Genomic DNA, 14,398 nt, shown 5'->3' with positions numbered 1-14,398 from the left:
GTTTTGGGCTTAAAACATGTCTACTTTACTCACCATGCTACCTAGAACAACATCAGGAGAGGTGCTGTAATCCTGAACCAAAATATTAGTTGAAATGACTGAAGTCACAATCTGCAATTAGGACCATATTCTCTGTGGCTAACTTAAACATAAATATGTTTAACAAACAAAGGATATATAATAGGGACAGAAAAGCTATCATTTCCATTTCACAATACAAGTACATTCATTCATTTGACAAATAATTATAGAGTGCCTACTAAGTACCAGGCACAGTTCTACGCATTAAAAGGATAGCAGAGGGAAGCAGACTTGACCCAATGGATAGGACGTCAACCTACCACATGGGAGGTCCAAGGTTCAAACCCCGGGCCTCCCTGACCCGTGTGGAGCTGGCCCATGCGCAGTGCTGATGCGCACAAGGAGTGCCATGCCATGCAGGGGTGTCCCCCTGCGTAGGAGAGCCCCACGCACAAGGAGTGCACCCCGTAAGGAAAGCCACCCAGCGCAAAAGAAAGTGCAGCCTGCCCAGGAATGGCACCGCACACACAGAGAGCTGACACAACAAGATGACGCTACAAAAAAAAACACAGATTCCTGGTACCACTGATAAGGATAGAAGCAGTCACAGAGGAATGTGCAGTGAATGGACACGGAGAGCAGACAACTGGGGGGAAAGGGGAAGGGAGAGAAATAAATTTTTAAAAAATCTTAAAAAAAAGAAGGATAGCAGAGAGCAAAACAGAGCCCCTGATCCCAAGAAACTGACGTTATAGTGGTAGGAGATAGTGATCAAATAAGTAAATATATAATATGGCAGGTGGGTAAGTGCTCTTAAGAAAATCAAGCGGGATAAGGAGTACAGAGAGTGATGAACATTGAGAGTACTGTTTTAGAGAGTATAATGTGACTTTTGAGCAGCAGAGTTCCAGGAAGAGGGAACAGGAAGGGTAGATGCTCTGAGACCATTGCTTGATGTGTTTGAGGAACAGCAAGGAGGCCACTATGGCTGGAGTAAATTAGCATAGTGACAAATAGTAGGAGATGAGATTAGAGAGGTAGCAAGGGCTGAGGTGGGTCATTCAGTGAGGTGGGACTTTCACTGAAATTGTCATTGGAAGCTACTGGTACTTAAAGGAAGGAATTACATGATCTGACTTGATGTTTTAACAGGATTACTCTGGCTGCTGTGCAAAATAGACTGCAGGGGATCAAGGGTAGAAGCAGGGAGACTAGTTATGAGCTAGTAGAATAATCTAGGTGGGAAATATGATGATTTGGATCAGGATAGTAAGCATTAAGGCAATGAAATAAGGTATGGTCAGATTCAGAATATATCTTGAAAAAATATATATCCATTTGTTGATAGGTATATGATCAGAATGTAGATAAGAGAAATCATGGGGTTAAGGGTGATTTAAAGTTTTTAGCCTGAGCAGCTGGAAGAACGAGTTGTCATCTACAGGTATGGGAAAAACTGTGGAGGAGCAGATTTTGAAGGGGACAGTTGATTAGGAAGCAAAAATTTGTTTTTGATTCTCTTAAATTTGAGATAATAGCTAAATTTTTTGGAAGGCTCATCTGCAATCCTGGCCTCTTTAGTCCTTTAGAGTCTTAACTAATTTAATACTTCTAATAAACCTCTTAGGTAAATAATTTTATTAGTCCCATTTTACAGACAGGGAAACTAAGGCACAGAGAAGTTATATAATTGGTCCAAGCTCACACAACATACTGGTGTTGCTGGGATTCATACCTAGGCATTCCAGCTCCAGAGCCCACACTCTTATCACTCTACCATCTTCCTTGATGTCTAGTAAACATCCAAGTAGAAATGTTGTGCAGTCAGTTTGCTACTATGTGAATCAGAAGTTCAGGAGAGAGTCCAGTCTAGAATTATAAAACTTGGGCATAATCAATGGATAGATGAAGCTAGAAAGGTAAGTAGGGACCAACAAACATAAAGGGAGGCATGGCCAAAGAAATCAAACTGGCCAGACCAACAATGCATTAGTTCTGCCCCTCAGGACCAAGGAGGATATAAGCCAAGCCACTCTTCTAAATGCTATTCTCTGTGCTTCTGCCTGGAATGACCTTCCTCCTCTTCTTTGTCTGTATCCAAGGTCGCCTGTCCAGCATAATCCCTAGCACACAATAATTATTTAGGTATTAAATAAATGACAGTTGGTGAAGGACCCCCTCCTGCCTACTCTGTATGCCTGCCATGACACTTTCCAGGTTAGACTCTTAATTGTTTGCTTATCTGTCTCTCCTTCATTAGTTAGTGACCAGTGATCCTGTTGGATTTGTTTTGTTTTTAAACCGCTCGTAACAACCCGTGTTTTAACCTAGGCTGCTCAAAGCAGATACCATGAAATGGTTCAGCTTAAACAATGGGAATTTCTTTGCTTACAGTTAGAGTCCCAGAAAATGCCCAAATCAAGGCATCATCAAGGCGATGCTTTCTTCCCAGAGACTGATGCTGACAATCCTTGACTCCTCTGCGACACGGTGGGGCACAAGGCAGCAACTGCCGGTCTCTCTCTTCTCATCTGGGTTTGTTTATTTTAGCTTCTTGCTTCTGTGGCTTTCTCTCACTCTGTAATCATTCTGTTTATAAAGGGCTCCAGTAATAGGACCAAGACCCATCCTGAATCAGGTGGGGCACCTTAACTGAAGGAGCTTCATCAAAAGGTCCTATTTACAATGGGTTTACACTCATAGGAAAGGATTCTATTTAATGACATGTTTTTCTTTGATGTATACAGTTTTAAACCGCCATTCTTTTTGAGAAATGGCAGACCTCTGTATTGCTAATTAAGAGACAACTTGACTACCTCAGTTCTGAAATAAGAATGATTGGAATAAAGAGAAATGAAGACTCTTGGGAATCAGAAAGGATTTAGGTGAAAGCATATTAACAAAGATACGTTATTAAAACTCCAACATTAACAATTCCCAAAAAAGCTTTTAGGGTTTTAGGGATTTAATCTTTGATTCTTAAAGTCAGCTTGTCAGTCAAAAAAATAAGCGTTAGGAGAGTAGATGTAGCTCAAGTGCTTGAGCTCCTGCTTCCCATACACAAAGTCCAGGTTCCACCCCCAGTACCTCCTAAAAACAGACAGACAGACAAAAGAAAAACCATAAAACTAATTCTCATTGGGGAGCAGATTGTAACTTAGCGGTTGAGCGCCTTCTTCCCATGAATGAGGTCCTGGGTTCAATCCCTGGTGCCTCCTTTAAAACATTTTTTTTAAATCATAAAAAATAAAAAAACAGGAAGCAATGATACAGCCACTTAAACACTGCTAGCGAAAGTAAAGTTAGTACAGTCTTTATGGTGCAGCGTGGCAAAGTATGTGAAGACTCTCAGCGTGTCACTTCTCGTAATCTTCACTGCTTTTGCTCTGATCTGAGCCCCCTTCCCTATGGCCAGGAATTAGCAATAGCCTCATAACTTGCAAACCTTGCCCCCTTATGTGTTTTTAACACAGCAGTCAGATCTGACATAAGTCATATCACATTCCTCTGCTCAAAACCCTGCTATGGTTTCTCATTTTACCCAGAGTAAAATAGCCTGTGAGGCCCTACATGAACATAAACTTTTTTTTAAAGATTTATTTACTTATGTTATTGTTCTCTCTTCCCCTCTCCCCCCAGTTGTCTGCTCTCTCTCTCCATTCGCTGTGTGTTCTTCTATGTCCGCTTGTATTCTTATCAGCGGCACCAGGAATCTGTGTGTCTTTTTGTTGCATCATCTTGCTGCATCAGCTCTCTCTATGTGGAACCATTCCTGGATAGGCTGCACTTTTTTTGCCTTACAGGGCTCACTTCTTGTATGTGGGGCTCCCCTACGCAGGGGACACCCCTGCGTGGCAAGGCACGTCTTGTACTTTTTTTTGCCTTACAGGGCTCACTTCTTGTATGTGGGGCTCCCCTACGCAGGGGACACCCCTGCGTGGCAAGGCACGTCTTGTACGCATCAGCACTGCTCATGGGCCAGCTTCACCACACAGGTCAGAAGGCCCTGGGTTTGAACCTTGGACCTCCCATGTGGTAGGGGGACACTCTTATCTATTGAGCCAAATCCTCTTCCCCCTACATGAACTTTTTATGTCTCTGATTTCCTCTACTACTGCAGTCTCTCTCTCTTGCACCACTTTGCCGTTCCTTGAATATGCCTAGTATGCTCCCAACTTAGGGCCTTCCACTGGCCATTTCTCTTGCACTGTCTGAAACACTATTCTTTTAGCCATTTGGTTAATGCTATCATTTCCTTCAAGTCTTTGCAAAAATCTTACCTTCTCAACTATGTCTTACCCTGATCACCCTATTTATTACTGCAGTGCCCTCTCCCCAACTCTCTGCAGTCCTGATACCCTTTTCTCTTTTCTGTAGCACTTAAGACCTTGTTAGGGGAGCCTGTTTTAGCTCAGTGGTTGAACACTGGCTTTCCACATTCAAGGACTGGGAGAAAAGGCTTTGTTAATATTAACTGTTTACTATCTGCCTTCTTCCATCCCCTTAGAATGAAAGTTCCACAAGGGCAGTGATCTTTGTTTTATTCACTGATGTAAATCCCTAGACTAGTGTCTGGTACATAGTACTCAGATATTTGTTGGATGATAAACTTTTAAAATAACCCTACCCTTTGACCTCAAAATCTTTTTTTTTTTTAAGATTTTATTTTATTTTATTTAATTCCCCTCCCCTCCCCCGGTTGTCTGTTTTCTGTATCTTTTTGCTGCGTCTTGTTTCTCTGTCTGTTGTCGTCAGCGGCACGGGAAGTGTGGGTGGCGCCATTCCTCGGCAGGCTGCTCCCTCCTTCGCGCTGGGCGGCTCTCCTTATGGGTGCACTCCTTGTGCGTGGGGCTCCCCTACGCGGGGGACACCCCTGTGTAGCACAGCACTCCTTGCGCGCATCAGCACTGCGCATGGGCCAGCTCCACACGGGTCAAGGAGGCCCGGGGCTTGAACCGCGGACCTCCCATGTAGTAGACGGACGCCCTAACCACTGGGCCAAAGTCCGTTTCCCTGACCTCAAAATCTTATTTCTTGAACTCTTTCCTAAATAAATAGAGATGCAGCCAAAGATTTATTTAGAAGATTATTCTCATAGCTTTATTTATAATAATGAAAAATGCAAACAACCTAAATGTATAAAAACAGAATAATGATTAAATTACTTGTTATAGCTACATAATAGAATAAAGACATTAAAAATAATGTCTTTTAAAAAAGTTTTTGAAGAATATGTAATTATATGGGAAAATTCCTTTTTTTTTTTTAAGATTTATTTATTTATTTCTGTCCCCTTCCCCTCCCGGTTGCCTGTTCTCTGTGTCTATTCGCTGCATGTTCTTCTTTGTCCACTTCTGTTGTTGTTAGCCGCGTGGGAATCTGTTTCTTTTTATTGCATCATCTTGTTGTGTCAGCTGTCTGTGTGAGCGGCACCATTCCTGGGCAGGCTGTACTTCCTTGCATGTGGGGCTCCCCTACGTGGGGACACCCCTGCGTGGCAGGGCACTCCTTGTGCGCATCAGCACTGCGCATGGGCCAGCTCCACAGGGGTCAAGGAGGCCCAGAGTTTGAACCACTGACCTCCCATGTGGTAGACGGATGCCCTAACCACTGGGCCAAGTCCACTTCCCGGGAAAATTCTTATAATGTTAAAGTGAAAAGAGTAGGATGTAAAACTCTATGTAATAAGCAGTGAGAGACTGGAGCTGACATGGGTTAGCTCTCTAGAGCCGATTGTGAGCATCCCTCCCCAACTCTTCATTCAGTGATATTGAAAGCTTGAAATTAGTAACGGTGGGAGGATTACACCAAGGAAATTGGCAAACACTACTACAAAGCAGAGCTTTCCTTTACCTCCTTGAGCCAATTGTTAAACACTTACCTTTACACCACTGAAAATCTATGTATAAAAATGCATGAAAACTGTCTGGAAGGATAGATACCAAACTGTTAATGGTGTTACTTCTGGGATGGAAAGTAGTGTTGCGGCAGGGAGGCCAAAGGAAACAACACTTTTTACCATGTACATTTCTATATTGTTTGCATTTTTTACAGTGAACATATAGACATAGATTTCTTGTACAACTTTTTAAAAATAGATTAAAAATCTGCACATGTTGGGTTGTGGGACTGGTGGATTTTCCTCTGAGAAGCTGAAAGCTGATCACATATATTGTCTGAAATAGCCCATGAAGAGGCTGAAGGCCAAGCCTGAGGCTTGGATCCTCTTTACTCAGAAATGTGCTTTTCTTCTTGCTCAACTAAATGAGGCTTTACCTGTCTCTTTATAGGTTACCCCACAGCCTACCCGGCAGCGGCCCCTGCTTACAATCCCAGTCTGTATCCCACCAATAGTCCCAGTTATGCTCCAGGTAAGGAGAAAGTGGGGGCAGCAATGGGGGGGGGGGGGAGATGGAGCTCCATTTGGAAAAATAAACCCAATTGCTCACTTTTTCCTATCTTTAATTGCTCTGAACTCAGTCTGTCTAGGCCTGATTGTCCCAGGAGTCCCCTCTGGGAACTGAGGCAAATCAGCCTCAGGGTGGGGGTGGGAATAGAGTCTTCTCCATTCTCCTTGGGACTTCAGGCTGCCTCATCTCTCTTCCGCTGAAATGTCCAAAACATGCTTATCTCACAGAATGTCCAAATCCATTCTTTGCTCAGTTTCCCCTGAGGCTGCCATTGGGAAACATCCATATACATACAAACACATAAATAGCATGTTCCCTGGGTGTGGATTTGGAAGAGAGTGAGAGACTTGCCACCAGTGTTTGGTAAAGAACTCCCTTTCGAACTGAAGTGAACTACTTTTTTTCAAAAATAAAAAAGGACCAACAGTCTTCAGAAAGAGTTTGAAATAGGTTTGAAAACCTTAAAAGAGTTCTTCTACCTTGGGCCAGGAGCAGTATAGAGGTCTTCCCACTAATCTTAACTCCCCTGCTCAGCCCATGCTTTTAAAACTCGAGGGACAGGAAAAAGAAGATGGGCTCTGCAGTTAGAAAGGCCTGGGTTCGCATCCTGATTATTCACCTCACTGGTTGTGAGGCTCTGGGCAAGTCACCTCCCCTCCCTGAGGAATATAACTACCTACCTCAGGGATGTAGATGGTTACGTGTGAGTTCGTCTTCATTTACTCAACAAGTATTTATTATCTGTTGAATATTCTCCACATTGGAATAGAAAAAATGGAAGGATGCTATCTTTGCCCAAAGAAACTTACCATCCATTTTGGAACTTGGCATATAAATAAATTCATTGTAGTACAGTGGGATAAATTTTGTAAAAGAAATATGTATAAAAGGAGAGGAGACAGAGGAGGGAATTACAGTCTGCCTGGGAGTGAAAGGGTAAAGGAAACTTCACAGAGGGGCTAGCAAGGGAGATTTGAGGGAGGAGGAGGAATTATTTTAAGCACACTCTCCTTAGCCGTTCTAGGCAGAGTAGGGATGGGCAGAGGCATGGAGATATGAGGTCATGACACTGTTGGGTACCTAGAAGTAGTGGAATGACTGAAGCATCAAATGTGAGGGCTGAGGCTAGATGAAGCTGAACTATAGATGTGCAAGGGCCAGATCTGAAAAGGCCTTGATTATACCTCCTTTCTCTAATTTAGTAATTTTTGTAGAGTTAGAAAGCTTGAAAGGGCCTTAGAGATCCTCCAGTTTCATCCTTTCTCTTGGCAGCGGAGATCCTGACAGAAACAGTATTTTGCCTCTCAATAGCATATGAACTAGGGCCCTTGGCAAGTCTCCTGCCTCTTTGTCCCATGCTTTTCTGTGCCAATCCACTACTCATCCTACAGCCGTGTTCTTTCTTCTGGACGTTTAAAGGAAAGAAGCACATGGGCTATGTCAGAACCCCTAGATTTGAGTCCTGATTCTGTCATTTCCTGGATGAGCAACCTTGAAGTCATCTGACCTCTGAACCGCAATTGCCCCATCTCTACAGTAGGAATTATATTATAATCACAGTATATAAACACACACAAAAGTTATCAGACAGCTCCCTCTTTTAGCAAACAAGAACTTTTTTATACAAATAAGTGAAAGTAACCTCTAAAGTGCTTCCATAGATGTCTCATTCCACAGACATGGATTATGACCTTGTTATGCCTGAGGCACTATGGAAGATACTTTCAGTGATTCAAGTTTGAAGAAGCTGCAGTTGCTGCCTCAAAGACCTGTGAGGGGAGCAGTGACACATGGGCTAAAAAGCAGTAGCTAGCTCAGAATTGATACTTTATTTTATATTCACTTTAATCCATAAAACAGAAAATACTACCCAAAAAAATCTGTAATAGGAAGCACAATTTAAAAAAAACTATAGAAATTCTAATAAAATTCTAATAAATCATAATAAACTTATCAAATTTAGTAAGTTCTATCTTAAAACCTATGGTGATTTTGATTATCAAGTTTGTCAGGGAACATAAATTATTTAAATCTAAACGCTGTGAGATCTGTGGATTGATGTTGTAAACTATCCAATCTAAAATAAAATAAGGGAAGCTACTGCAGAAGGTAAAGTAAGTTCAGGAATGAAGAAAATTCATTGTTTTCATAGTCTAGAGGCCATCAGTGACCTCATTGGAAGCAATATCAGCCAGGTGGTGATGCTGGAAACCAGATTGGGTTAATTAGGGTGTGAAAAAGTAGATTTAGCAGATATAGACTACTCTTGCAAGAAGCTTAGGTACAAGGGAAAGGAGAACAAGAGGGCATTGACTAGATGGAAATGTGGGGTTAAAAGAGGGTTTTTTGGGATGTGGGCATGATTAAATAAGTAGTCATTTCTCCACTTGAGAAAGATCAAGCAGAGAGGAGAGGTCAGAAATGCAGGGGAAGGGAGGCCAGATGGAGCGGGGCCCTCAAGAAGGCTGAGGTACGGTGGGAAGCCCAGAGCTCAGTTCTCTTCCTTATTTGGAGAGCTGAGTGGCTGGTCGAGGTAGGATGTCTCACACAGGAAGAAAGCAGCTCTTCCTTTCAGACTGAACAGAAGGTCTCATGTGGACAGATATAGATTAAGTTGCTTGGTATAAAGTGAGGAGTTCTTTACTAATGTCCTTATTTTGAGGTAAGCAGGGATAAGAGGGAGGGCTCTTAAGGAGAGAGATGAAGGTGTGGAATAAGCCACACTGGAAGGAGTGGGAAAGGAAACCACCAAAAGATGACACTGCCATGTAACATTGGAGGCCAGCTGAAGGTTGAGACCATGAATTTGTCATAGGTCTAATCCCCAGTACTGGGCAATTTTCTCATCATATTCAGCTCTTCTGGCGATAGATTGTAGGATTGTTTCAGGATTCAAATTTGGCTAGAAAGATACAAGGGGAATAAATAGCTAATATTTACTGAATGGTTCCTTTGTGCCAAGCACCATTTTATGCTCTTTTTGGATATATTTGTTTTATATCACAACAAACCTTTGAGGTCAGTACTGCAGTTGTTCCCACTTCCCATATAGGAAAACAAAACCTTAAAGAAGTTAGGTAACTGGCTTAGAGATGGATATCCAGGCTCCCTGCCACTGAGCCCACATGTACACCTAATTACTACATTATAGTTGAGAGATTTGGTCAGAGATTGAGATGTTGGACTACAGCAACTAGGCTAGAGAAGGAAGGAAGCACAGACTAGAGGAGCCTGATACTGCAAAAATATAGGAACCTGAAAGCTCCTGGCATGTGTAAAGTAGTCATTAAATTTTAATTCTAAAACAAAAAATCAGCCCACATCTAACTGGGGTTCCGGAACCCCATTTTATGTTTTAGAAAGTCACTAAACTACCACCAAGTTAACCCAGACCATTTTCTTAGAAACTAACAAAATCCACAGGAGAGGCAATTGTTAACACATTGTAGTGGCCCTAAACTGGGAGTTGGAAGACCTGATTTGTAGCACTAACATTGCCATTGATTTTCATGTGATCTTGGGCAGGTCCCTTTCCCTTTTGAGTTATAAAGGCAAAACACACACACAGAGCTGGATCTGTTTTCTCTTTGGGATGCTGGCCTCTACATTCACCTGGTCTCTCCTTGCAGTGAGGGAACCCCTGCCATAGAGGAGCTGGCTCAAGGTCAGAGAGGACAGTGTAGGTTATACTCAGTCTCCTGCCAAAACTAGCCCATTTGTGCTTCTGAGAGGTACCTGCAGGGTAGAAACCTCCAAAGGAGGCAGGCTTCCAGGTTTAAATTTCTCTAAGCTGCTTCAGAAGACCAAGAAGTTGCTTTAGAAAGAGAGCTATTTTTGAGCAGTTCTGAGTACCTCAGATGACATCTGTCCAGGATGCAGGAAAACGTTTGACTCTTTTAATTTGTTCTGAAAGCAGTGTGGGTACTTGGAGCTTTTTTCCAAGCTCTTAATGACTTCAGGGATCGTATTTAAGAACTATTTAGCCCTGCAGGAGGCAGGGGCCAACTGAGACTTGGTTTTCAGAATCTGGAGACCAAAGGGTGTATCATTAATGGCAGTCTGACTTAAAAATGAGTGAGAAGGATTAACAGGATAACTAATACAGATAAAAGCAAAATACCTCCTCATAAGAAATCTGTTTACAGTTTCTTGAATTTTCAACTAGCTAGTTCATCTGATGTCTCACTTGATTTCATAGCATCACTGTAGAGTACAAATATTATATAATCTCCATTTTGCATTTGACAAACTAGGGAAGGGCAGGGGAAAGGAACCTCCCTGCCTTGTCTGGGCACTGTGTAAGACATGTTACAGATGTTCTTTAATTTCCACCTCAGCCTTGTGAATTAGAGGTTCCTGCCTCCAGTTTTGCTTCAAGAGGCTAAATAACTTGTCCAGAGTTGCACAGCTATAAAGCAGCAGCTCTTCAGAGGTAAAAGATTGTGATTTTATTCCTGAACCTTCACAGCCTCTAACACACAAAGGTTTGTCATGTATAAAGCCCATCTGCAGTACTTGAGAGAATTGAAAATCATTCTTATCGTGGAGAAGCAAAGAGCAGGAAGTTGGGCTTGTCCACATTCAGACAGCTTCTGGGTCAGCTGCTTGAAAGTTACCATAATATCCAGGGAGGTGGCCCTCCTCAGTGAATGGGCTTTCCTGGATGGCAAGTCTGTCACCCCCCTCCAGGATTGGGGGCTGTTTGCACCCTCTGGATTCACTGTTTCTTGTGCAGCCCAGGGAAAACTGCTATCTCAAGACAGTCTGTTTATATTGCTGCAGTATGTACCAATCTTTGAACAAATTCTTAGTGGTAATTTCAACTAACATTTCTATCCAACAGAATTTCAGTTCCTGCATTCAGCTTATGGTAGGAGAGCTATTTTTCCTCATCTGTATTATGGCCTATGAATGTGCTATCTTGTAACAATGGTAGATTACCTCTCCTCTCCTCCCCAAATCCCATCCCCTAGGCTTGGGCTCCCCGCAGGTGGCTCAGTATCAGTTCCTAAAGCATGCAGGAACATGTCTGATGGTGCAAAATCATGGGTTGGAGACACACATGAACTGTTCCCCTAGGCAGCAGTGAAGGATCATGGCACTAAAAGGCGTCTCTCTCCCTCCTCACCTCTGGAGTCACTATTTTACCTTAACCTGGCTGCTGAATTAAAAAACAAATGGACAAAATTCCTGGACCTATATGTGGCTCTTCTCTTGGCTTTGTGGTAGCCACTGTAGGGGAGTACATATTAGATTATACTTAAAAGAACCCAAAAAACAGTCTGCCCCAGGATCAGATTTCCACCTCCATTGGCAGTCTGACATGTTTGAAGACCTGGTTGACTTTAGATGCAGTCTGTTCTCCTTGGCCCAAATCTTGAGTTCTGGGCTCATTTTCAGGGCATTTTCCTGGATGGTAAGAGGTGGGGGCCAAGTGTGCTAATGAAACAGGGACCAGAGCTGGATTCTCTGGGCAGTGTGGACTCCAGGCCCAAAGCACCACGGGAACTTCTGGGCACCTGTGAGGGTCCCAGCAGTGTAACTTGACTAGGTCCTTTTTGTCATAGACAGGAAGGGACCATGGGAAAGAATTACCACACTCACCACCCTCACCTGGGCTGCTCAGGACAATGTTTTTATAAAATCTCTGTACTCTTTATCAACTTATAATCTTGAATTATTTGGATATTGGAAATTGAATTTGTGTGTGGCGCATCTTTCAGGAGATGAGCTGTGAAATTCCCCCTTACACTGCTGTGAGCTGTGTGATCTTGGGCAATTTGCTAATGTCTCCAGACCATCGTTTATAAGATTAAATGTTTTATTTCAGATGATCTCTGATATTCCTTTAAATGCTAACACTCTGTCTTCCTATAATTTTATTATTTCAATTTTGTTAGCCACAGACCTGTTACTCTTACCATCTATAGGGAGACTTTTTTGTTTGTCTTAGAAAATATATGCACTTTGACAGAAAATTCCTTGAAGAGTAAGAGAAGCTCTTAGGCTTCCTCACCCTTCCAGTTACAGAATCTGAAATGGAAGTGCATGAAGAATTTGTGTGGAGCTCTTTACTTCATTCCTTGTTCTGTAGTAGGTCCTAAGCTCATCCTCTGAAGATCCAAAGGCCAAGAAGACAAGGTCTCCGTTCTCAGGGAGCTTGTGGTTGAGTTGAGTGGGGGAAACAAGGCAGCAAGTATGGAGGCTTATTAGGATCACAAGATCTGTCCAAGTCACCTGTGAGGGACGCATGAGGGAGCTCTGGTAGGGGATGGAGAGAAGAAACGACTTCAGAGCAGAGGCATACCTTCGGCTACGACTGATTAACAGCTTAATAAGTGTTTGCCAGGTAGAAGATGAGGAAGGACATGCCAGAAAGTGTGAGCATCATGAACAGAAAACCTGGCGACATGAAGCTCCTTGGCATATTCTGGGACTGATGAACAGTTTGTATGGTTATAATGTAGGGTCGGAGAGTGAGAACAATGATAAGAGTATAGAGAGGACGAGGTTGTGGGGGGCTTGAACGCCTTACAAGGAATTCAGTGTAGAACCATGGAAAGGTTTTAAGAAAGATTTTGTGACTAGGTTTAGGTCTTAGAAATATCATTCTGACTAGGTCAAGCTGGAGGACAGATTGGAAAGTGCACGTTTAAAAACAAGTAGAGGGAAGTGAATGTGGCTCAGGAGATAGAGCTTCTGCCTACCATATGGGAGGACCCAGGTTTGATCCCTGGGGCCTCCTGGTATAAAAGAAGAAGAAAAAGCGTGCCCATGCAGCAAGCCGGGGCCCACGCAAGTGCCCTCGTGGTGAGCCAGTGCCCTGCGCAAGTGAGTCATGCAGCAAGATGATGATTAGAAGAAAGACAAGGGGAGCGTCAAGGTGAAGTGCAGCAGAGACCAGGAACTGAGGTGGTGCAGTTGACAGGGAACCTCTCTCCTGGTTGGAGGTCTCCAGGATCAAATCCCAGTGATCTTAAAGAAAGAAAATGAGAAGAGAAGACAACATAGACAGCAAAAACAGCAGGGTGGGAGGAAGGGAAGAGGAGGAAATAAATAAATAAATCTTTTTTTTAAAAAGGCTCTTTAAAATTAAAATAAAAAAAAAAAAACAAGAAGAGCATTTGCTTCAGCAGCACATGTTGTAAAACTGGAACAATACAAAGAAGATTATTAGCATGGCCCCTGTTCAAGGATGATACACAAATTCATGAAGCATTCCATATTTTTTTAAAAAGAAAAATGAATAGAACAGTAAAGGAACAGTTGCAGTTCAGGTGAGAGATGATGAGAACTTAAATTAGAGCTATCGGCAACTCTGGGCATGGAAGAGTGGGGAAAGATACCAGAATTAGGAGCTATAAGACTGGATGACATTTGATTTTGGATCTTTTATGTCAGTACTGTGAAGTAAACAGCGGGTGATTACTACTGCCATTTTTATGAGGCAACAAAACTGAAGCTTAGAAAGATTCAGTGACTTGCCCAAGGTCCCACAGCTAATAAGTAGCAGAGCCCAAGGTAGAACATCAGGTTTCCTGACTCAGTGCGTTGTTCAGGATGATGGTCCCTTGCTGCCTCTCCTCCTTGTAAGTGTGCTTAACGGATTGTTCAAGTGTCAGAGGGCGTGAGGGCCCCGTATCTGGGGAAGTGAACAACCCAGCACCTGGATGTGGGCCACATGCTGTGACTGGGCCCATGGCCCTTCACTGCCAAGGGTTCTTTCTTTCTGTTTAAAATTGAGGATGGCATGTGTACATAAAATGCAATGATCTTAAATGTACAGCTAAATAATGTTTTATATGTGCATACATTTGTATTTAACCACCACCCAGTTTAAAACCTTTCTAGGAGGTGTGGTATCTTTGTGGCACCCAAGAGCAATATCACCTCCAATATTACCGTGCCTCAAAAAGCCTCCACTGGAATTGTCTTTATCGCACAACCTAGCTTTGAATTGTTACCAC

At 42.8% G+C, this 14,398-nt stretch overlaps 1 protein-coding gene and 1 non-coding gene across 8 annotated transcripts in view; both read left to right on the top strand.

Annotated features, from left to right (window-relative positions):
* The window catches only part of FAM168A (family with sequence similarity 168 member A), a 224,506-nt gene that overhangs the window by 191,008 nt on the left and 19,100 nt on the right, over positions 1 to 14,398 (top strand). For 5 of the 7 annotated variants that reach the window (XM_058305928.1, XM_058305922.1, XM_058305923.2 and 2 more), the window contains 2 exons: positions 6,312 to 6,392; positions 11,275 to 11,301. In XM_058305928.1, coding sequence (XP_058161911.1) covers positions 6,312 to 6,392; positions 11,275 to 11,301 — 108 coding nt within the window. The remainder of the gene's footprint in view (positions 1 to 6,311; positions 6,393 to 11,274; positions 11,302 to 14,398) is intronic. The other 2 variants (XM_058305926.1, XM_058305925.2) reach the window with 1 other exon arrangement.
* On the top strand, positions 13,556 to 13,661 carry LOC111764319 (U6 spliceosomal RNA). The gene has a single exon (XR_002796957.1). It is a non-coding gene; the product is annotated as a U6 spliceosomal RNA (small nuclear RNA).

Source organism: Dasypus novemcinctus, chromosome 10, assembly GCF_030445035.2.
Source record: "Dasypus novemcinctus isolate mDasNov1 chromosome 10, mDasNov1.1.hap2, whole genome shotgun sequence".
Lineage (NCBI taxonomy): Eukaryota > Metazoa > Chordata > Mammalia > Cingulata > Dasypodidae > Dasypus > Dasypus novemcinctus.
Note: the sequence above shows the minus strand (reverse complement) of the source record. Positions and strands in the feature narration are given on the sequence as shown.